At 46.3% G+C, this 25,564-nt stretch overlaps 1 protein-coding gene across 1 annotated transcript; it reads left to right on the top strand.

Annotated features, from left to right (window-relative positions):
- Positions 1-53: 53 nt before the first annotated feature.
- LOC117962717 (antigen peptide transporter 1-like) lies at positions 54-23,950 on the top strand. The gene is made up of 12 exons (XM_059008948.1): positions 54-544; positions 4,881-5,405; positions 5,877-5,991; positions 7,299-7,429; positions 11,210-11,415; positions 12,103-12,300; positions 14,543-14,671; positions 15,233-15,418; positions 15,690-15,863; positions 17,644-17,803; positions 20,778-20,914; positions 21,567-23,950. Exons 2-12 carry the CDS (start codon positions 4,889-4,891, stop codon positions 21,807-21,809), a joined length of 2,196 nt encoding a protein of 731 aa, XP_058864931.1. The 5' UTR covers positions 54-544; positions 4,881-4,888; the 3' UTR covers positions 21,810-23,950.
- The last annotated feature ends 1,614 nt before the right edge of the window (positions 23,951-25,564 follow it).

Genomic DNA, 25,564 nt, shown 5'->3' with positions numbered 1-25,564 from the left:
GCCCGGTAGTGTTGTGAACAGGGGTATACACACAGGTTCTGAGGAATAAAAAAAAGGAACATGTACTTTTGGTCATTAATGTGCTGTAATACCAGGACTCGCTGATTAACCGCAAGGTGTCGCTGTGTTACCCGTGCTCTCCTGACAACCACAGCGCGGGTTCTGTCAGCTTCTATGGGTTCAGTTTAATTACAGTATCTATTTATTGTATATACTGTAGTATATCTTTTACACAGAGCGGTGTAAGCAGCTTCCCTCAGTGTAAGCCGTGCATACATTGATATGTATCTGTTGCTGGAAACAGAAGGGCGGTCCTTTGTATCTGTAACACTTTCGGTTTCATAACCCTTCTGATAAAACCGGCAGAGACGAGGCAGAAAGAGAGAGAAACTAAAGCAACGCTTCTTGCAGTCCGTGAACCTCGAGTCTACATTGTACAGGTTTTGGGCTTTAACTACATCATTTTAGTTATTTTGGGTGATTTGCTTACGAGCACATTTCAATAAGAAGCTCTTCCGGCAAACCTACATCTTACAGTAACAAGGTAAGAATAAAGAAGTGCCCTTGAGACGCTCTAAAAACTATCCCCGTGTTACTAGTTATTTTATTGTTATTATTTCTATCAATAGTATTAAAGTCTAGTATCTGATGTACCGTATGCAGGTCTATTTCACTTTGTAATTAACAACTGTGTGTCGTGCAAACACGACGCGGCAGTACAGAGGGACACGTAAGTGAAACTAACATTGAATTGAAAAAAAGACGCAGCAGAAATCTACTGTTTTAGGTTATTATTACATTTTTCAATATGCCACCGCGCCTGTGAATGTGTGTGTGTGTGTGTGTGTGTGTGTGTGTGTGTGATTATAATGATGTCCATGTAAAGTTAGCTGTCTCCTGTGAGTTCAATGCAGGTCGTACAGGACGGCGGTAGCAGTGCTTGGTGTTGACAGCTGTACTTGCTCGGTTGTTGTAAAAAAAATGTAATTCATTGTTTACTGACGAATTTAAATGGATGTTTAAAAAAATACTTTTAGAGCAGCCCAGGCTCCCATTGCAGAGCAGTGTGATCCAGTCCAGCTTTCACATGCATTCTGTGAGCTCAGTAATAATGAGAGCCCCATTGCAGAGCAGTGTGATCCAGTCCAGGTTTCACACGCATTCTGTGAGCTCAGTAATAATGAGAGCCCCATTGCAGAGCAGTGTGATCCAGTCCAGGTTTCACACGCATTCTGTGAGCTCAGTAATAATGAGAGCCCCATTGCAGAGCAGTGTGATCCAGTCCAGGTTTCACACGCATTCTGTGAGCTCAGTAATAATGAGAGCCTCATTGCAGAGCAGTGTGATCCAGTCCAGGTTTCACATGCATTCTGTGAGCTCAGTAATAATGAGAGCCCCATTGCAGAGCAGTGTGATCCAGTCCAGGTTTCACATGCATTCTGTGAGCTCAGTAATAATGAGAGCCCCATTGCAGAGCAGTGTGATCCAGTCCAGGTTTCACATGCATTCTGTGAGCTCAGTAATAATGAGAGCCCCATTGCAGAGCAGTGTGATCCAGTCCAGGTTTCACATGCATTCTGTGAGCTCAGTAATAATGAGAGCCCCATTGCAGAGCAGTGTGATCCAGTCCAGGTTTCACATGCATTCTGTGAGCTCAGTAATAATGAGAGCCTCATTGCAGAGCAGTGTGATCCAGTCCAGGTTTCACATGCATTCTGTGAGCTCAGTAATAATGAGAGCCCCATTGCAGAGCAGTGTGATCCAGTCCAGGTTTCACATGCATTCTGTGAGCTCAGTAATAATGAGAGCCCCATTGCAGAGCAGTGTGATCCAGTCCAGGTTTCACATGCATTCTGTGAGCTCAGTAATAATGAGAGCCCCATTGCAGAGCAGTGTGATCCAGTCCAGGTTTCACATGCATTCTGTGAGCTCAGTAATAATGAGAGCCCCATTGCAGAGCAGTGTGATCCAGTCCAGGTTTCACATGCATTCTGTGAGCTCAGTAATAATGAGAGCCCCATTGCAGAGCAGTGTGATCCAGTCCAGGTTTCACATGCATTCTGTGAGCTCAGTAATAATGAGAGCCCCATTGCAGAGCAGTGTGATCCAGTCCAGGTTTCACATGCATTCTGTGAGCTCAGTAATAATGAGAGCCCCATTGCAGAGCAGTGTGATCCAGTCCAGGTTTCACATGCATTCTGTGAGCTCAGTAATAATGAGAGCCCCATTGCGGAGCAGTGTGATCCAGTCCAGGTTTCACATGCATTCTGTGAGCTCAGTAATAATGAGAGCCCCATTGCGGAGCAGTGTGATCCAGTCCAGGTTTCACATGCATTCTGTGAGCTCAGTAATAATGAGAGCCCCATTGCGGAGCAGTGTGATCCAGTCCAGGTTTCACATGCATTCTGTGAGCTCAGTAATAATGAGAGCCCCATTGCGGAGCAGTGTGATCCAGTCCAGGTTTCACATGCATTCTGTGAGCTCAGTAATAATGAGAGCCCCATTGCGGAGCAGTGTGATCCAGTCCAGGTTTCACATGCATTCTGTGAGCTCAGTAATAATGAGAGCCCCATTGCAGAGCAGTGTGATCCAGCCCAGGTTTCACATGCATTCTGTGAGCTCAGTAATAATGAGAGCCCCATTGCAGAGCAGTGTGATCCAGTCCAGGTTTCACATGCATTCTGTGAGCTCAGTAATAATGAGAGCCCCATTGCAGAGCAGTGTGATCCAGCCCAGGTTTCACATGCATTCTGTGAGCTCAGTAATAATGAGAGCCCCATTGCAGAGCAGTGTGATCCAGTCCAGGTTTCACATGCATTCTGTGAGCTCAGTAATAATGAGAGCCCCATTGCAGAGCAGTGTGATCCAGTCCAGGTTTCACATGCATTCTGTGAGCTCAGTAATAATGAGAGCCCCATTGCAGAGCAGTGTGATCCAGCCCAGGTTTCACATGCATTCTGTGAGCTCAGTAATAATGAGAGCCCCATTGCAGAGCAGTGTGATCCAGCCCAGGTTTCACATGCATTCTGTGAGCTCAGTAATAATGAGAGCCCCATTGCAGAGCAGTGTGATCCAGCCCAGGTTTCACATGCATTCTGTGAGCTCAGTAATAATGAGAGCCCCATTGCAGAGCAGTGTGATCCAGTCCAGGTTTCACATGCATTCTGTGAGCTCAGTAATAATGAGAGCCCCATTGCAGAGCAGTGTGATCCAGTCCAGCTTTCACATGCATTCTGTGAGTTAAGGAGGCTGTGTGGTCCAGTGGTTAAAGAAAAGGGCTTGTAACCAGGAGATCCCCGGTTCAAATCCCTCCTCAGCCACTGACTCATTGTGTGACCCTGAGCAAGTCACTTAACCTCCTTGTGCTCCGTCTTTCAGGTGGGATGTAATTGTAAGTGACTCTGCAGCTGATGCATAGTTCACACACCCTAGTCTCTGTAAGTCGCCTTGGATAAAGGCGTCTGCTAAATAAACTAATAATAATAATAATGTGAGCTCAGTAATAATGAGAGCCCCATTGCAGAGCAGTGTGATCCAGTCCAGGTTTCACATGCATTCTGTGAGCTCAGTAATAATGAGAGCCCCATTGCACAGCAGATCATCTCCCTGTTATTTTAATGTCCTCTTTAGCTATGTTGTTATCATAACTTACTCTAATTGTGTTAACTGCAAAGGTCCAGTCTAAATTCAGCTGTTAATTCTGCAGATACAGCCCTTCAGATGCTTTCATGACGCCTTGATATAAAATAAGAAACTGAAGCCTAAAGATGATCCAGTTCTTGGCGTTTTTTCCTCCCCGGGGTGATGATAAAGCGACTCCATTTTCTATGTGTGGAGCTTCACAGCCGGCGTGAGATTTCACTGCTCTGATTACAGGAGCACGTCTAACTGGACTGTCCTCAAAACAGGACGCTGGGAATATACATTGTGAACATGCCTGTCATTCTACACATGTAACAGACTGGAAACTAGCAGAATGCTGGCATACTGATTTAGTGTGTATCACATGACATAAATACAGTGCGTGTTCTGATTTTGTCAAAGAAAAATGAATTTAGCACTGAATGGGTTAATTGACTGTGTGTATTATTGTAATAATAGAGTACAGTGAAACCTGGCTCCACTGTGTGTATTATTATAATAACAGAGTACAGTAAAACCTGGATCCACTGTGTGTATTATTATAATAACAGAGTACAGTGAAACCTGGATCAATTGTGTGTATTATTATAATAACAGAGTACAGTGAAACCTGGATCCATTGTGTGTATTATTATAATAACAGAGTACAGTGAAACCTGGATCCATTGTGTGTATTATCCCTTATGGAACAAACATATTTTTAATATATAGTAGAAAAGTATGATCCTTATACTTTTCATATTTAGAAATTGGCCCCTTTTTTATATATTTATAATATATGGGATATATTTAAAATATATTTTAGTTTGTAATCCATATATTTATTTGAATGGATTGCAGACTAATGAAAATATATGGTGCACCATCTATTTTTAACATATACAATAAATATATGGATTACAGACTAAAATATATTTTAAATATATATAAAAGGGGCCAATTTCTATATATGAAAAATATAAGGATCATACTTTTCTACGAAATACTAAAAATATATGTTTTTTTCCATAAGGGATTGTAATAATAGAGTATAGTGAATCCTGGCTCCACTGTGTGACTGTGTGCTGATCCCGGGGACGCTGCCAGTTGAATCCTCCTCAGCTCCAGCCCTGGTGGTTGCAGGACTGTAGGATGAACCAGCCGAGAGTGGTGCTGGGATTCCGAGCAGTCCTTGCCTGTGATGTGTTGATTTCTCATGTCTGATTTCAGCTGTATTAACCCCCCTCTCCTCCCCCCAGCCCTCACCATGAAGCCGCTGGCAGCGCTGGCGTGTCTCCCGGTGCTGGACGTGGCCGTCACTCACGCCCTGCGGCTCGGGCTGACCCGGGTTCCAGTGCCGGAGCTGCAGCTCCCTCTGTGGAGCCTGTGGGTGACGGGTCTGCTGCGAGCCGCTGTGCTGAGCCTGGTCTTCTGTCACACCGTCCGCAGGGCGCCGCAGTGCCCGGCCTGGCTGCTGAGCAGAGACGCGCTGCAGAGTGTGCTGCTCCTGAGCCTGCTCCTGCCCTGCTACGCCACGCTGCAGGCTGTGAGTGCAGGCGGGGCGCAGGAGCTGCTGTGGGGCTGGCACTGTCCGAGCGCCCTGGCGCTGGGGTATGGAGTGACCGTCGCGACGGCTGTGCTGTGGCAGCGCTACGCGCCCTCCCCTACCGAACCCGGGTCCCAGAAGAGAAACGGGGCGTCGCTCAGGAGGCTGGCGGAGCAGATGAGCCCCGACGCTAGGCACTTCGCAGCGGTGGGGTTCTTCCTGGTGGTGTCATCTCTGGGTAAGAGCGAGTCTCGCAGCCCCGCACGTGTTAATATTGTGTTAAACACTATATGCAGTGCCGGGACCAGAGGCTCCCTGTGAGTCGCTCAGCCTTGCTGTTTCTCTGCAGGTGTGGTGTGTGTGTGTCAGAGGCTGCCTGTGAGTCGCTCAGCCTTGCTGTTTCTCTGCAGGTGTGGTGTGTGTGTGTTAGAGGCTGCCTGTGAGTCGCTCAGCCTTGCTGTTTCTCTGCAGGTGTGGTGTGTGTGTTAGAGGCTGCCAGTGAGTCGCTCAGCCTTGCTGTTTCTCTGCAGGTGTGGTGTGTCTGTGTCAGAGGCTGCCTGTGAGTCGCTCAGCCTTGCTGTTTCTTTGCAGGTGTGGTGTGTGTGTCAGAGGCTGCCTGTGAGTCACTCAGCCTTGCTGTTTCTCTGCAGGTGTGGTGTGTGTGTCAGAGGCTGCCAGTGAGTCACTCAGCCTTGCTGTTTCTCTGCAGGTGAGATGGCCATTCCCTACTACACAGGGAGGATGACAGACTGGATCATGAACGAGGAGGAGCCAGAAGCTTTCAATAACGCCATCACTGCCATGGCCCTCATCACCATTGGGAGGTGAGGTCTCTATAGAGAACATTTCTATTGGATCATAACATTGCACAGAGCTGTGATTACACTGAATAACACAGTCATTACTCTAGTGATTGTGCAGTTATAATGCAGAATTCTTGTAAGTTTGTAATAACATTTTAATTACCTAGAGTTCTATTATTACAATGTAACTACTTTGTGACATCACATTGCAGGTAGCTCCAACATGTTTTGCAATGACACTGCGTTGAGACACGGGTTTGCTTGTTCTCCCTGCAGTGCTTTCTCTGTGCTCTTGCTGTATCAGTGCAGTACTGTTCTCTCTGCAGTGCTGTCTCTGTGCTCTTGCTGTATCAGTACAGTACTGTTCTCCCCGCAGTGCTGTCTCTGTGCTCTTGCTGTATCAGTACAGTACTGTTCTCCCTGCAGTGCTGTCTCTGTGCTCTTGCTGTATCAGTACAGTACTGTTCTCCCTGCAGTGCTGTCTCTGTGCTCTTCCTGTATAGGTACAGTACTGTTCTCCCCGCAGTGCTGTCTCTGTGCTCTTGCTGTATCAGTACAGTGCTGTTCTCTCTGCAGTGCTGTCTCTGTGCTCTTGCTGTATCAGTACAGTACTGTTCTCCCCGCAGTGCTGTCTCTATGCTCTTGCTGTATCAGTACAGTACTGTTCTCCCCGCAGTGCTGTCTCTGTGCTCTTGCTGTATCAGTACAGTACTATTCTCTCTGCAGTGCTGTCTCTGTGCTCTTGCTGTATCAGTACAGTACTGCTCTCCCCGCAGTGCTGTCTCTGTGCTCTTGCTGTATCAGTACAGTACTGTTCTCCATGCAGTGCTGTCTCTGTGCTCTTGCTGTATCAGTACAGTACTGTTCTCCCTGCAGTGCTGTCTCTGTGCTCTTGCTGTATCAGTACAGTACTGTTCTCCCCGCAGTGCTGTCTCTGTGCTCTTGCTGTATCAGTACAGTACTGTTCTCCCCGCAGTGCTGTCTCTGTGCTCTTGCTGTATCAGTACAGTACTGTTCTCCCTGCAGTGCTGTCTCTGTGCTCTTGCTGTATCAGTACAGTACTGTTCTCCCCGCAGTGCTGTCTCTGTGCTCTTGCTGTATCAGTACAGTACTGTTCTCCCTGCAGTGCTGTCTCTGTGCTCTTGCTGTATCAGTACAGTACTGTTCTCCCCGCAGTGCTGTCTCTGTGCTCTTGCTGTATCAGTACAGTACTGTTCTCCCTGCAGTGCTGTCTCTGTGCTCTTGCTGTGTCAGTACAGTACTGTTCTCCCTGCAGTGCTGTCTCTGTGCTCTTGCTGTATCAGTTTGTTTGCTTGTTCTCCCTGCAGTACTGTGTCAGAGTTTGTATGTGACCTCATCTACAACATCACAATGAGCCGGATTCACATGAGAATCCAGAGCCGGGTCTTCAGGTCAGTGCTGCGGCAGGACATTGCCTTCTTCGACACGGCGCAAACCGGTGAGTGGAATGTACACAGTGTAATATATAGTGTAATGCACACAGTGTAATATATAGTGTAATGCACACAGTGTAATATATAGTGTAATGCACACAGTGTAATATATAGTGTAATGCACACAATGTAATATATAGTGTAATGCACACAATGTAATATATAGTGTAATGCACACAGTGTAATATATAGTGTAATGTACACAGTGTAATATATAGTGTAATGCACGCAGTGTTATATATAGTGTAATGCACGCAGTGTAATATATAGTGTAATGTACACAGTGTAATATATAGTGTAATGTACACAGTGTAATATATAGTGTAATGCACGCAGTGTAATATATAGTGTAATGCACGCAGTGTAATATATAGTGTAATGTACACAGTGTAATATATAGTGTAATGTACACTGTGTAATATATAGTGTAATGCACGCAGTGTAATATATAGTGTAATGCACGCAGTGTAATATATAGTGTAATGTACACAGTGTAATATATAGTGTAATGTACACTGTGTAATATATAGTGTAATGTACACAGTGTAATATATAGTGTAACACACACTGTGTAATATATAGTGTAATGCACACAGTGTAATATATAGTGTAATGCACACAGTGTAATATATAGTGTAACACACACAGTGTAATATATAGTGTAATGCACACAGTGTAATATATAGTGTAATACACACAGTGTAATATATAGTGTAACACACACAGTGTAATATATAGTGTAACACACACAGTGTAATATATAGTGTAATGCACACAGTGTAATATATAGTGTAATACACACAGTGTAATATATAGTGTAATGTACACAGTGTAATATATAGTGTAATGCACACAGTGTAATATATAGTGTAACGCACACAGTGTAATATATAGTGTAATGCATGCAGTGTAATATATAGTGTAATGCACACAGTGTAATATATAGTGTAATACACACAGTGTAATATATAGTGTAATACACACAGTGTAATATATAGTGTAACGCACGCAGTGTAATATATAGTGTAATGCACGCAGTGTAATATATAGTGTAATGCACGCAGTGTAATATATAGTGTAATGCACGCAGTGTAATATATAGTGTAATGCACACAGTGTAATATATAGTGTAATACACACAGTGTAATATATAGTGTAATACACACAGTGTAATATATAGTGTAACGCACGCAGTGTAATATATAGTGTAATGCACACAGTGTAATATATAGTGTAATGCACACAGTGTAATATATAGTGTAATGCACACAGTGTAATATATAGTGTAATACACACAGTGTAATATATAGTGTAATGCACACAGTGTAATATATAGTGTAATACACACAGTGTAATATATAGTGTAATGCACACAGTGTAATATATAGTGTAATGCACGCAGTGTAATATATATAGTGTAATGCACGCATTGTAATATATAGTGTAATGCACGCAGTGTAATATATAGTGTAATGTACACAGTGTAATATATAGTGTAACGCACACAGTGTAATATATAGTGTAACACACACAGTGTAATATATAGTGTAATGCACGCAGTGTAATATATAGTGTAATGCACACAGTGTAATATATAGTGTAATGCACACAGTGTAATATATAGTGTAATGCACGCAGTGTAATATATAGTGTAATGCACACAGTGTAATATATAGTGTAACGCACACAGTGTAATATATAGTGTAATACACACAGTGTAATATATAGTGTAATGCACACAGTGTAATATATAGTGTAATGCACGCAGTGTAATATATAGTGTAATGCACACAGTGTAATATATAGTGTAATACACACAGTGTAATATATAGTGTAATGCACGCAGTGTAATATATAGTGTAATGCACGCATTGTAATATATAGTGTAATGCACGCAGTGTAATATATAGTGTAATGCACACAGTGTAATATATAGTGTAATGCACGCAGTGTAATATATAGTGTAATACACACAGTGTAATATATAGTGTAATGCACGCAGTGTAATATATAGTGTAATGCACACAGTGTAATATATAGTGTAATGCACACAGTGTAATATATAGTGTAATGCACACAGTGTAATATATAGTGTAATACACACAGTGTAATATATAGTGTAATGCACGCAGTGTAATATATAGTGTAATACACACAGTGTAATATATAGTGTAATGCACGCAGTGTAATATATAGTGTAATGCACACAGTGTAATATATAGTGTAACACACACAGTGTAATATATAGTGTAATGCACGCAGTGTAATATATAGTGTAATGCACACAATGTAATATATAGTGTAATGCACACAGTGTAATATATAGTGTAATGCACACAGTGTAATATATAGTGTAATGCACGCAGTGTAATATATAGTGTAATGCACACAGTGTAATATATAGTGTAATGCACACAGTGTAATATATAGTGTAACACGCAGTGTAATATATAGTGTAATGCACACAGTGTAATATATAGTGTAATGCACACTGTGTAATATATAGTGTAATGTACACAGTGTAATATATAGTGTAATGCACACAGTGTAATATATAGTGTAATGCACGCAGTGTAATATATAGTGTAATGCATGCAGTGTAATATATAGTGTAATGCACACAGTGTAATATATAGTGTAATGCACGCAGTGTAATATATAGTGTAATGCACACAGTGTAATATATAGTGTAATGCACACAGTGTAATATATAGTGTAATGTACACAGTGTAATATATAGTGTAATGTACACAGTGTAATATATAGTGTAATGCACGCAGTGTAATATATAGTGTAACGCACACAGTGTAATATATAGTGTAACACACACTGTGTAATATATAGTGTAATGTACACAGTGTAATATATAGTGTAATACACACAGTGTAATATATAGTGTAATATATAGTGTAATGCACACAGTGTAATATATAGTGTAATGCACGCAGTGTAATATATATAGTGTAATGCACGCAGTGTAATATATAGTGTAATGCATGCAGTGTAATATATAGTGTAATGCACACAGTGTAATATATAGTGTAACACACACTGTGTAATATATAGTGTAACACACACTGTGTAATATATAGTGTAATGCACGCAGTGTAATATATAGTGTAACACACACTGTGTAATATATAGTGTAACGCACGCAGTGTAATATATAGTGTAACGCACACAGTGTAATATATAGTGTAATGCACGCAGTGTAATATATAGTGTAATGCACGCAGTGTAATATATAGTGTAATGCACGCAGTGTAATATATAGTGTAATGCACGCAGTGTAATATATACTGTAATGCACACAGCAAAATATATAGTGTAATGCACTTAGTGTAATACATAGCGTACTGCACACAGTGTAATACATAGTGTACTGCACACAGTGTACTGCACACAGTGTAATGCACGCAGTGTAATATATAGTGTAATGCACGCAGTGTAATATATAGTGTAATGCACACAGTGTAATATATACTGTAATGCACACAGCAAAATATATAGTGTAATGCACTTAGTGTAATACATAGCGTACTGCACACAGTGTAATACATAGTGTACTGCACACAGTGTACTGCACACAGTGTACTGCACGCAGTGTAATGCACTCAGTGTAATGCACGCAGTGTACTGCACACAGTGTAATGCACACAGTGTACTGCACACAGTGTAATGCACGCAGTGTAATGCACACAGTGTCCTGCACACAGCGCTGCTTAGCTTCCTCACAGTGTCGCAGTGCCCTCGTGACTCAGTGTGCTGCCTCGTCCGTTCCCCAGGTGACATCACGTCCCGCATCACGACGGACACGAACACGATGAGCGAGTCTCTGAGTGAGAAGCTCAGCCTGCTCATGTGGTATTTCATGAGGGTGCTGTGTCTGTTCGGCTTCATGCTCAGACTGTCCTGGAAACTCTCCCTCTTCACTGCCATCGGCCTGCCCATCATCTGGGTCATTCCAGAGCTGACCGGGAAATTCTACCAGGTAAAACTATACAGAGTCCTTATTATACCAGTAAAACTATACAGAGTCCTTATTATACCAGTAAAGCTTTACAGAGTCCTTATTATACCAGTAAAACTATACAGAGTCCTTATTATACCAGTAAAACTATACAGAACTGACCTTATTGTACCAGTAAAACTATACAGAGTCCTTATTATACCAGTAAAACTATAGAGTCCTTATTATACCAGTAAAACTACAGAGTCCTTATTATACCAGTAAAACTATAGAGTCCTTATTATACCAGTAAAACTATACAGAGTCCTTATTATACCAGTAAAACTATACAGAACTGACCTTATTATACCAGTAAAACTATACAGAGTCCTTATTATACCAGTAAAACTATAGAGTCCTTATTATACCAGTAAAACTACAGAGTCCTTATTATACCAGTAAAACTATAGAGTCCTTATTATACCAGTAAAACTATACAGAGTCCTTATTATACCAGTAAAACTATACAGTGTCTTTATTATACCAGTAAAACTATACAGAACTGCCCTCATCAGGAGATCTAGCAGGTAAAGTCATCCAGTGCAGATAAGTTCTTAGCTATCCTTGAAGTCACAGCCTGCTCCGCACCGTGCCCAGCTGAATGTGGATTGAGAGTAACCCTACAGGAATCCCACCTGCAACTCCATTTCATTCTGTTTCTTCTCCTAGAAACTGTCAGTGAGAGTGCAGGAGTCTCTGGCAAAGGCAAACGCCGTTGCTATGGAGACGTTCTCGTCGATGAAGACAGTGCGCAGCTTTGCTAACGAGGAGGGCGAGGTGCAGCGATACCGAGACAAACTGGAGGAGACGTACCGGCTCAACAAGATCGAGGCTGCTGCCTACGCTGCCTCCTCCTGGACAAACAGTGTACGTGACAGAGAGAGCGTGAACAAGAACACAGTCAACCTGTCTGCCACACAGAGCCCATCTCTAACACAGAGACCCAGCCCCATCTCTAACACAGAGACCCAGCCCATCTCTAACACTATAACCCAGCCCCATCTCTAACACTATAACCCAGCCCCATCTCCTACACAGAGAACCAGCCCCATCTCTAACACAGAGATCCAGCCCCATCTCTAACACAGAGACCCAGCCCCATCCCTAACACAGAGATCCAGCCCCATCTCTAACACAGAGACCCAGCCCCATCTCTAACACTATAACCCAGCCCCATCTCTAACACTATAACCCAGCCCCATCTCTAACACTATAACCCAGCCCCATCCCTAACACAGAGACTCAGCCCCATCTCTAACACAGAGATCCAGCCCCATCTCTAACACAGAGACCCAGCCCATCTCTAACACAGAGATCCAGCCCCATCTCTAACACAGAGACCCAGCCCCATCTCTAACACTATAACCCAGCCCCATCTCTAACACTATAACCCAGCCCCATCTCTAACACAGAGACCCAGCCCCATCTCTAACACAGAGACCCAGCCCCATCTTTAACACAGAGACCCAGCCCCATCCCTAACACTATAACCCAGCCCCATCTCTAACACAGAGACCCAGCCCCATCCCTAACACAGAGACCCAGCCCCATCTCTAACACAGAGACCCAGGCCCATCTCTAACACAGAGACCCAGCCCCATCTCTAACACTATAACCCAGCCCCATCTCTAACACTATAACCCAGCCCCATCTCTAACACAGAGACCCAGCCCCATCTCTAACACAGAGACCCAGCCCCATCTCTAACACAGAGACCCAGCCCCATCCCTAACACAGAGACCCAGCCCCATCTCTAACACAGAGACCCAGCCCCATCTCTAACACTATAACCAAGCCCCATCTCTAACACAGAGACCCAGCCCCATCTCTAACACAGAGACCCAGGCCCATCTCTAACACAGAGACCCAGCCCCATCTCTAACACTATAACCCAGCCCCATCCCTAACACAGAGACCCAGCCCATCTCTAACACAGAGACCCAGCCCATCTCTAACACAGAGACCCAGCCCCATCCCTAACACAGAGACCCAGCCCCATCTCTAACACTATAACCCAGCCCCATCCCTAACACAGAGACCCAGCCCCATCCCTAACACAGAGACCCAGGCCCATCTCTAACACAGAGGCCCAGGCCCATCTCTAACACAGAGACCCAGCCCCATCTCTAACACTATAACCCAGCCCCATCTCTAACACTATAACCCAGCCCCATCTCTAACACAGAGACCCAGCCCCATCTCTAACACAGAGACCCAGCCCCATCTTTAACACAGAGACCCAGCCCCATCCCTAACACTATAACCCAGCCCCATCTCTAACACAGAGACCCAGCCCCATCTCTAACACAGAGACCCAGCCCCATCTCTAACACTATAACCCAGCCCCATCTCTAACACTATAACCCAGCCCCATCTCTAACACAGAGACCCAGCCCCATCTCTAACACTATAACCCAGCCCCATCTCTAACATAGAGAGCCAGCCCCATCTCTAACACAGAGACCCAGCCCCATCCCTAACACTGAGACCCAGCCCATCTCTAACACTATAACCCAGCCCCATCTCTAACATAGAGAGCCAGCCCCATCTCTAACACAGAGACCCAGCCCCATCTCTAACACAGAGATCCAGCCCCATCTCTAACACAGAGACCCAGCCCCATCTCTAACACAGAGATCCAGCCCCATCTCTAACATAGAGACCCAGCCCCATCTCTAACACAGAGACCCAGCCCCATCCCTAACACAGAGATCCAGCCCCATCTCTAACAGAGTGCCAGCCCCATCTCTAGCACAGAGACCCATCCCCATCCCTAACACAGAGATCCAGCCCCATCCCTAACACAGAGATCCAGCCCCATCTCTAACACAGAGACCCAGCCCCATCCCTAACACAGAGATCCAGCCGATCTCTAACACAGAGATCCAGCTCCATCTCTAACACAGGGATCCAGCCCCATATCTAACACTATTCAGCGCTGTGTCCTTGTTTCAGCTCTCCAGCCTGGCCCTGGTCTCTATGCTGTATCAGTCTGTATAGTGTCTGTATTCAGTGCTGTGTCCTTGTTTCAGCTCTCCAGTCTGGCTCTGGTCTCTATGCTGTATCAGTCTGTATAGTGTCTGTATTCAGCGCTGTGTCCTTGTTTCAGCTCTCCAGCCTGGCTCTGAAGGTCTCTATCCTGTACTATGGAGGGATGCTGGTGACCTCGGGGGATGTGAGCAGTGGAGACCTGGTGTCCTTCGTCCTGTATGAGCTGCAGTTCTCCTCCGCTGTGGAGGTGAGACATGAATTCAGACAGACCAGCGGTTCCAGTGCAGAGCAGGGGGTGTTATTCCAACAAGCTCACTGCTCATTATGTAGCAAATCATAATGGGACATAATCCCCAAACTCTTCTCTCACAAGATTGTATCCACACAATCTTCTGAAAGGAAAAAAACTCCAGTTACATTTCTAAAACAAACCAGAAAGAACTGAATTTGTGTTCTTTGGTTTCTGGTTTAGTGGGTGCGTTATTTTGGGGGTGGGGGTTTATGGCTGTGTTGCCGGTCTCTCACTGGTTTTGCTGGCTGCGTTGCCGGTCTCTCACTGGTTTTGCTGGCTGCGTTGTCGGTCTCTCACTGGTTTTGCTGGCTGCGTTGCCGGTCTCTCACTGGTTTTGCTGGCTGCGTTGTCAGTCTCTCACTGGTTTTGCTGGCTGTGTTGCCAGTCTCTCACTGGTTTTGCTGGCTGCGTTGCCGGTCTTTCACTGGTTTTGCTGGCTGCGTTGTCGGTCTCTCACTGGTTTTGCTGGCTGTGTTGTCGGTCTCTCACTGGTTTTGCTGGTTTCTCTGGTTTCAGGTGCTGCTCTCGTACTATCCCCATGTGAAGAAGGCGATCGGCGCCTCAGAGAAAATCTTCGAGTACATGGACCGCGAGCCGGAGATGACAGCGGGGACCCTCGCACCCGAGACCCTGAGGGGACACGTGGAGTTCAAGAACGTCAGCTTCGCCTACCCTCGCAGACCCGACACCACCGCGCTCAAGGTGAGAGCCTCCGCAGGGAGCCACAGCCAGCGCCACTGTGCTTGAGAATCAACACTGTGACAAACCCAGGCAAGAGAGGTGTTGCTCTGAGAGTGTATCTCTGGGTTACTCTGTGTGTGTGTGTGTGAGAGAGAGGTGTTGCTCACACTCCTCTCTCTCTCTCTCTCTCTCTGTCTGTCTGTCTGTCTGTCTGTGTGTGAGAGTGGTGTCGCTCTGAGAGTGTATCTCTAGTTTACTCTCTTTCATTGTGTTCTCTCTCTCTCTCCTCCAGAGCGTCTCGTTTGAGCTGCGCCCCGGTGAGATCACGGCTCTGGTGGGCCCCTCTGGCGGGGGGAAGTCGACGTGTGTGTGTCTGCTGGAGCGCTTCTACCAGCCCCAGAGTGGAGAGATCCTGCTGGACGGAGCTCCCCTTCAAGACTACCAGCACTCGTACCTGCACAGGAAGGTAACGTACTCACACTACCAGCACTCACACTACCAGCACTCACACTGCACTCACACTACCAGCACTCACACTACCAGCACTCACACTACCTGCACTCACACTGCACTCACGCCACCAGCGCTCACACTACCAGCACTTGCACTACCAGCACTCACACTGCACTCACACTACCAGCACTCACACTACCATCACTCACACTACCAGCACTCGCACTGCACTCACACTACCAGCACTCACACTCACACTACCAGTACTCACACTACCAGCACTCGCACTGCACTCACACTACCATCACTCACACTACCAGCACTCACACTCACACTCACACTACCAGCACTCACACTACCAGCACTCACACTCACACTACCAGCACTCACACTACCAGCACTCACACTACCAGCACTCATACTCACACTCACACTACCAGCACTCACACTACCAGCACTGACACTGCACTCACACTACCATCACACACACTGCCAGCACTCACACTACCAGCACTCACACTACCAGCACTCACACTCACACTACCAGCACTCACACTACCAGCACTGACACTCACACTACTAGCACTCACACTGCACTCACACTACCATCACACACACTGCCAGCACTCACACTACCAGCACTCACACTAGCAGCACTCACACTCACACACACTACCAGCACTCACACTACCAGCACTCACACTCACACTACTAGCACTCACACTGCACTCACACTACCATCACACACACTCACACTACTAGCACTCACACTACCATCACTCACACTCACACTACTAGCACTCACACTGCACTCACACTACCATCACACACACTCACACTACCAGCACTCACACTCACACTACCAGCACTCACACTACCAGCACTCACACTCACACTACCAGCACTCACACTACCAGCACTCACACTACCAGCACTCATACTCACACTCACACTACCAGCACTCACACTACCAGCACTGACACTGCACTCACACTACCATCACACACACTGCCAGCACTCACACTACCAGCACTCACACTACCAGCACTCACACTCACACTACCAGCACTCACACTACCAGCACTGACACTCACACTACTAGCACTCACACTGCACTCACACTACCATCACACACACTGCCAGCACTCACACTACCAGCACTCACACTAGCAGCACTCACACTAGCAGCACTCACACTCACACACACTACCAGCACTCACACTACCAGCACTCACACTCACACTACTAGCACTCACACTGCACTCACACTACCATCACACACACTCACACTACTAGCACTCACACTACCATCACTCACACTCACACTACTAGCACTCACACTGCACTCACACTACCATCACACACACTCACACTACCAGCACTCACACTACCAGCACTCACACTCACACTACTAGCACTCACACTCACACTCACACTACCAGCACTCACACTCACACTACTAGCACTCACACTGCACTCACACTACCATCACACACACTGCCAGCACTCACACTAGCAGCACTCACACTAGCAGCACTCACACTCACACACACTACCAGCACTCACACTGCACTCACACTACCAATACTCACACTACCAGCACTCACACGCACACTACCAGCACTCACACTGCACTCACACTACCAGCACTCACACATTGATTGCTGGTTAGTGATTGCTGGTTATTGTCTCTAGGTCAGTGATTGCTGGTTATTGTCTAGGTTAGTGGTTGCTGGTTATTGTCTGTAGGTTAGTGATTGCTGGTTAGTGATTGTTTCTCGTTGCCCTGCCAGGTTGCTCTGGTGAGTCAGGAGCCGGTGCTGTTCGCTCGCTCGGTTCAGGAGAACATCTCGTATGGAGTGGAGCAGAAAAGCGAGGAGGAGGTGCAGCGAGCAGCCAAGAGAGCCATCGCACACGACTTCATCACGGAGCTGCAGGAGGGCTACAGCACCGGTGAGGGGAGCTACAGCACAACACAGCATAGTACAGTACAGCACAGTACAGTATACACCAAACCAGCGAGACCTGCATCACAGCACAGTACAGCACAGTACACACCAAACCAGCGAGACCAGCATCACATCACAGCACAGTACAGCTCAGTACACACCAAACCAGCGAGACCAGCATCACAGCACAGTACAGCACAGTATACTACACACCAAACCAGCGAGGCCTGCATCACAGCACAGTACAATACACATCAAACCAGCGAGACCTGCATCACAGCACAGTACAGCACAGTACAATACACACCAAACCAGCGAGACCAGCATCACATCACAGCACAGTACAGCACAGTACAATACACACCAAACCAGCGAGACCTGCATCACAGCACAGTACAGCACAGTACAATACACACCAAACCAGCGAGACCAGCATCACATCACAGCACAGTACAGTATATTACACACCAAACCAGCGAGACCAGCATCACATCACAGCACAGTACAGCACAGTACAATACACACCAAACCAGCGAGACCTGCATCACAGCACAGTACAGCACAGTACAATACACACCAAACCAGCGAGACCAGCATCACATCACAGCACAGTACAGCACAGTACACACCAAACCAGCGAGACCAGCATCACATCACAGCACAGTACAGCACAGTACACACCAAACCAGCGAGACCAGCATCACAGCACAGTACAGCACAGTATACTACACACCAAACCAGCGAGACCTGCATCACAGCACAGTACAGCACAGTACAATACACACCAAACCAGCGAGACCTGCATCACAGCACAGTACAGCACAGTACAATACACACCAAACCAGCGAGACCAGCATCACATCACAGCACAGTACAGCACAGTACACACCAAACCAGCGAGACCAGCATCACATCACAGCACAGTACAGCACAGTACACACCAAACCAGCGAGACCAGCATCACAGCACAGTACAGCACAGTATACTACACACCAAACCAGCGAGACCAGCATCACAGCACAGTACAGCACAGTATACTACACACCAAACCAGCGAGACCTGCATCACAGCACAGTACAGCACAGTACAATACACACCAAACCAGCGAGACCTGCATCACAGCACAGTGCACACCAAACCAGCAAAACCTGCATCACAGCACAGTACAGGCTTGCTCAGTGTTAGTGATTGAGATGAGAGAGGGGGTGCAGGCTTGCTCAGTGTTAGTGATTGAGATGAGAGAGGGGGTGCAGGTTTACTCAGTGTTAGTGATTGAGATGAGAGAGGGGGTGCAGGCTTGCTCAGTGTTAGTGATTGAGATGAGAGAGGGGGTGCAGGCTTGCTCAGTGTTAGTGATTGAGATGAGAGAGGGGGTGCAGGCTTGCTCAGTGTTAGTGATTGAGATGAGAGAGGGGGTGCAGGCTTGCTCAGTGTAAACAGTGATTGAGATGAGAGAGGGGGTGCAGGCTTGCTCAGTGTTAGTGATTGAGATGAGAGAGGGGATGCAGGCTTGCTCAGTGTTAGTGATTGAGATGAGAGAGGGGGTGCAGGCTTGCTCAGTGTTAGTGATTGAGATGAGAGAGGGGGTGCAGGCTTGCTCAGTGTTAGTGATTGAGATGAGAGAGGGGGTGCAGGCTTGCTCAGTGTTAGTGATTGAGATGAGAGAGGGGGTGCAGGCTTGCTCAGTGTTAGTGATTGAGATGAGAGAGGGGGTGCAGGCTTGCTCAGTGTTAGTGATTGAGATGAGAGAGGGGGTGCAGGCTTGCTCAGTGTTAGTGATTGAGATGAGAGAGGGGGTGCAGGCTTGCTCAGTGTTAGTGATTGAGATGAGAGAGGGGGTGCAGGCTTGCTCAGTGTTAGTGATTGAGATGAGAGAGAGGGTGCAGGCGTGCTCAGTGTTAGTGATTGAGATGAGAGAGAGGGTGCAGGCTTGCTCAGTGTTAGTGATTGAGATGAGAGAGGGGGTGCAGGCTTGCTCAGTGTTAGTGATTGAGATGAGAGAGGGGGTGCAGGCTTGCTCAGTGTTAGTGATTGAGATGAGAGAGGGGGTGCAGGCTTGCTCAGTGTTAGTGATTGAGATGAGAGAGGGGGTGCAGGCTTGCTCAGTGTTAGTGATTGAGATGAGAGAGGGGGTGCAGGCTTGCTCAGTGTTAGTGATTGAGATGAGAGAGAGGGTGCAGGCTTGCTCAGTGTTAGTGATTGAGATGAGAGAGGGGGTGCAGGCTTGCTCAGTGTTAGTGATTGAGATGAGAGAGGGGGTGCAGGCTTGCTCAGTGTTAGTGATTGAGATGAGAGAGGGGGTGCAGGCTTGCTCAGTGTTAGTGATTGAGATGAGAGGGGGGGTGCAGGCTTGCTCAGTGTTAGTGATTGAGATGAGAGAGGGGGTGCAGGCTTGCTCAGTGTTAGTGATTGAGATGAGAGAGAGGGTGCAGGCTTGCTCAGTGTTAGTGATTGAGATGAGAGAGGGGGTGCAGGCTTGCTCAGTGTTAGTGATTGAGATGAGAGAGGGGGTGCAGGCTTGCTCAGTGTTAGTGATTGAGATGAGAGAGGGGGTGCAGGCTTGCTCAGTGTTAGTGATTGAGATGAGAGAGGGGGTGCAGGCTTGCTCAGTGTTAGTGATTGAGATGAGAGGGGGGGTGCAGGCTTGCTCAGTGTTAGTGATTGAGATGAGAGAGGGGGTGCAGGCTTGCTCAGTGTTAGTGATTGAGATGAGAGAGGGGATGCAGGCTTGCTCAGTGTTAGTGATTGAGATGAGAGAGGGGGTGCAGGCTTGCTCAGTGTTAGTGATTGAGATGAGAGGGGGGGTGCAGGCTTGCTCAGTGTTGGTGATTGAGATGAGAGAGGGGGTGCAGGCTTGCTCAGTGTTAGTGATTGAGATGAGAGGGGGGGTGCAGGCTTGCTCAGTGTTAGTGATTGAGATGAGAGAGGGGTGCAGGCTTGCTCAATGTTTAAAGTCTGTGTCCTGTGTGTTTTTGCAGATGCTGGTGAGAAGGGCGGGCAGCTCTCGGGGGGTCAGAAGCAGCGTGTGGCGATCGCTCGGGCTCTGCTCAGGGACCCCCGCATTCTCATCCTGGATGACGCCACCAGCTCCCTGGACACTGAGACTGAGCACCTGGTACGTACAGCAAACACACTGAGATACAAGCACACTGGACAGATACACTGGGATACACATACACAGTTGTGTTCCCCTGTGTGCAGTGATGTGATTGCACTGCGTATTGCTGTATTCCCCTGTGCAGTGATGTGATTGCACTGTGTATTGCTGTGTTCCCCTGTGCAGTGATGTGATTGCACTGTATTTGTGTTCCCCTGTGTGCAGTGATGTGATTGCACTGTGTAATGCTCTGTTCCCCTGTGCAGTGGTGTGATTGCACTGTGTATTGATGTGTTCCCCTGTGCAGTGGTGTGATTGCACTGTGTATTGATGTGTTCCCCTGTGCAGTGGTGTGATTGCACTGTGTATTGATGTGTTCCCCTGTGCAGTGATGTGATTGCACTGTATTTGTGTTCCCCTGTGTGCAGTGATGTGATTGCACTGTGTAATGCTCTGTTCCCCTGTGCAGTGGTGTGATTGCACTGTGTATTGATGTGTTCCCCTGTGCAGTGGTGTGATTGCACTGTGTATTGATGTGTTCCCCTGTGCAGTGGTGTGATTGCACTGTGTATTGATGTGTTCCCCTGTGCAGTGATGTGATTGCACTCTGTGTTGCTGTTCCCCTGTGCAGTGGTGTGATTGCACTCTGTGTTGCTGTTCCCCTGTGCAGGTCCAGTCGGCTGTGCTGAATGGGCGCCGCTGCTCGGTGCTCCTGATCTCTCACAGGCTGAGCTCCCTGGAGCGGGCGGACCGCATCATCGTGCTGCAGGGAGGGGAGGTGGTGGAGCAGGGGAGCCACTTGGATCTGCTGCAAAGAGGGGGCGTCTACCAGAGCCTGTTGGAGAAACAGAGCAGGGGCTTCGACCGCAACGGGGTCGACCGGGACCAGGAGGGACCAGAAAAGCAGGACTGAGAGCTCAGAGCAGCCTGCACTCCACTGCACACTGCACACTCTCTGCAGGGAGAAGAATACATTGAGACTGCTGTGGAAGAATACATGGATACTGCTGTGGAAGAATACATTGATACTGCTGTGGAAGAATACATTGATACTGCTGTGGAAGGGCCTTTTAAACTGAAGACAGAATTGTATTATTAATCACAAAAACAAAGATTGTACAGGAAGTGCTCTGAGACGTGCACTGTGACAGGGTACTGCAATGACATCATCACTGTACGCTTCATTCATCATCAAATCAAATCAAAAATGATCTCTGTTCTGCATTTGTATTGTTCTGAAATGTCCGTTTTCAGCTGAATGTTAATTGAAGTGGCCTCTTGCTGTGAGACTTCGTATCTCTGTGCTCTTTTGCTCTTTTGCGTGGCAGTGCGCAGGGACCGTGACTCCGGTACATTCACAATTCCTTGGAGGCTACATATCTGATGTGACATTCAGTGGGGCAAAGCGAGGGCCAGTCCAGCCCAGATATGCATTACACCATACATGCCATTACTCACTCGAACCAATTTGAGCTGATCAGGTATTATTATTATTATTATTATTGTATTGATCACCTCTGAGGCTCTCTAGGAGAGGAGTGGTTCCCCAGAAATTCTGTGGATTATAGATAAACAAGCATGCAATCTGGCTCCTATAAGAGCACTGTGGATCATTGATAAATAAACAAGCGTGCAATCTGGCTCCTATAAGAACATTAGAACCCCCCCTCTTTAATTCCCCTCGTGTCTGCAGGGCGCATGTAATGGAGTGTGTCCAGTAAGTGAGACCTGACTGTGACCCTGAGCCGTCCGCAGTCCAAGTGTGCTAGGAGGACTCCGCTGTGCCTCATGACTTGGTGTCACTGTTTTTAAATTGCTGTACATCACAGGGCTGAAACTCACACCAGCCCTGCTGCACCCAGTCCTGGGGTTATTATACAATCAGCTCCCTGGTAAAGCTGCTGTGAATGAACTGATTCTCATCACGGCATCAATACGTCTCACCTGTGAGTCTGCAGGGTTACTAATAGGAGTTTGAACAATCAGCCCCCTGGTAAATCTGCTGTGAATGAACTGATTCTCATCACAGCATCAATACGTCTCACCTGGGAGTCTGCAGGGTTACTAATAGGAGTTTGAACAATCAGCCCCCTGGTAAATCTGCTGTGAATGAACTGATTCTCATCACAGCATCAATACATCTCACCTGGGAGTCTGCAGGGTTACTAATAGGAGTTTGAACAATCAGCTCCCTGGTAAATCTGCTGTGAATGAACTGAATCTCATCACAGCATCAATACGTCTCACCTGGGAGTCTGCAGGGTTACTAATAGGAGTTTGAGCTAGTGTGAGCTTCAAGTGCATTGACTGAAGCAGGTCTAAGTGCAGTGTGTGTTTCTCTATTCAGTTATATCACAGTGCATTGATTGAAGCAGGTCTAAGTGCAGTGTGTGTTTCTCTATTCAGTTATATCACAGTGCATTGATTGAAGCAGGTCTAAGTGCAGTGTGTGTTTCTCTATTCAGTTATATCACAGTGCATTGATTGAAGCAGGTCTAAGTGCAGTGTGTGTTTCTCTATTCAGTTATATCACAGTGCATTGATTGAAGCAGGTCTAAGTGCAGTGTGTGTTTCTCTGTTCAGTTTTGCACTCCAGGATTATTATTTCATTCAGTGAATTTGTTTTTTAAGTTCTAGTTTCCAGTAGCTTTAGATCCTTTTCAATTCTTTTTTAAGCTGCATATTTCTAATATTTCCATGCATTGATTTTCACAGTATCTGCAAACACAAGATGTAAATATTAATTAATATTAATATCCACTGAAACAAAGTGAGTCACAGCTGTAACTCACAAGTCGTTTTCTTATTTAAATCTGTTGTGTTAAATCAAATACAGTTTGAGAATCCACAATACTGTTCTATCTAATTTTAAAATGCAAAACTTCTTTTAATGAATACAAAGCTAATCCCTTGTGAGTTCAATCTTTGTGAGCGGGGTGCAGCTGTTTTTTGTTTTGTTCTTCTTGTTTTTTTTACAGGTTTGTCAATGCAGGTGTTTCTGCTGTAATTTTTAATTAAAAAAAACTTTATTGAAAAAGAATGTGTGTGTTTGTGTGTGAAACCAAGAGGAACAGTATACACAAGTCAGCAACGAGAAAACTTCAGACACAAACACAAGCAAGTCATTTAAAGGACAGCTTTGTTAGTTTGGGATCGAGAGCACAGCACAGGTACATACGAAGAGACACACAGTCACACAGATACACACTGTTACACAGATACACCGTCACACAGACACACAGTCACACAGATACACACAGACACACACTGTCACACAGACACACAATCACACAGATACACACTGTCACACAGACACACTGTCACTCAGCAACACAGTCACACAGACACACACAGCAACGCAGATACACACACCACACAGACACATACAGTCACTCAGCAACACAGTCACACAGACACACTATCACTTAGCAACACAGTCACACTGTCACTCAGCAACACAGTCACACACTCACTGTCTCTCAGTCACTCAGCAGCAACACAGTCACCTCGACACACAGTGTGGTACACTGAAAGAAAAAACAGGGTAGCAGATCAGAGTTAGAGTGGCTGGAGACACACTAGCAGACTCATGTCATGGGCTGGAGACACACTACCAGACTCATGTTATGGGCTGGAGACACATGACCAGACTCATGTCATGGACTGGAGACACACTACCAGACTCATGTCATGGACTGGAGACACACTACCAGACTCATGTCATGGACTGGAGACACACTACCAGACTCATGTTATGGGCTGGAGACACATGACCAGACTCATGTCATGGACTGGAGACACACTACCAGACTCATGTCATGGGCTGGAGACACACTACCAGACTCATGTTATGGGCTGGAGACACATGACCAGACTCATGTCATGGACTGGAGACACACTACCAGACTCATGTCATGGACTGGAGACACACTACCAGACTCATGTCATGGACTGGAGACACACTACCAGACTCATGTTATGGGCTGGAGACACATGACCAGACTCATGTCATGGACTGGAGACACACTACCAGACTCATGTCATGGACTGGAGACACACTACCAGACTCATGTTATGGGCTGGAGACACATGACCAGACTCATGTCATGGACTGGAGACACATGACCAGACTCATGTCATTGACTGGGGACACACTACCAGACTCATGTCATGGGCTGGAGACACACTACCAGACTCATGTCATGGACTGGAGACACACTACCAGACTCATGTCATGGACTGGAGACACACTACCAGACTCATGTCATGGACTGGGGACACACTACCAGACTCATGACATGGACTGGAGACACACTACCAGACTCATGACATGGGCTGGGGACACACTACCAGACTCATGTCATGGACTGGAGACACTGAATATGATATTAATATCTGAACGTGTATTAGAAATGTAACTGGACTGACTAATGAAACTGCTGTGTTTTGAGAAACAGGACAAACAGCTGTGTCTTGAGAAAAAGGCCCCTTTATTGCAGACATACTGAACTGTGTGACCAACTGAACTGGTGACTAAACTAGGTGCTGTCTGGACTGGATTAGGCTGAAAGGAGAGTTGAATTATGCAGATAATTCACAACTGCAACAGCAAGCGATTGATGCGGAGAAGACATAAAGCATCCATATCTCAGCGGAGAAGAACATTAA

The sequence above is a fragment of the Acipenser ruthenus genome, chromosome 38 (assembly GCF_902713425.1).
Source record: "Acipenser ruthenus chromosome 38, fAciRut3.2 maternal haplotype, whole genome shotgun sequence".
Lineage (NCBI taxonomy): Eukaryota > Metazoa > Chordata > Actinopteri > Acipenseriformes > Acipenseridae > Acipenser > Acipenser ruthenus.
Note: the sequence above shows the minus strand (reverse complement) of the source record. Positions and strands in the feature narration are given on the sequence as shown.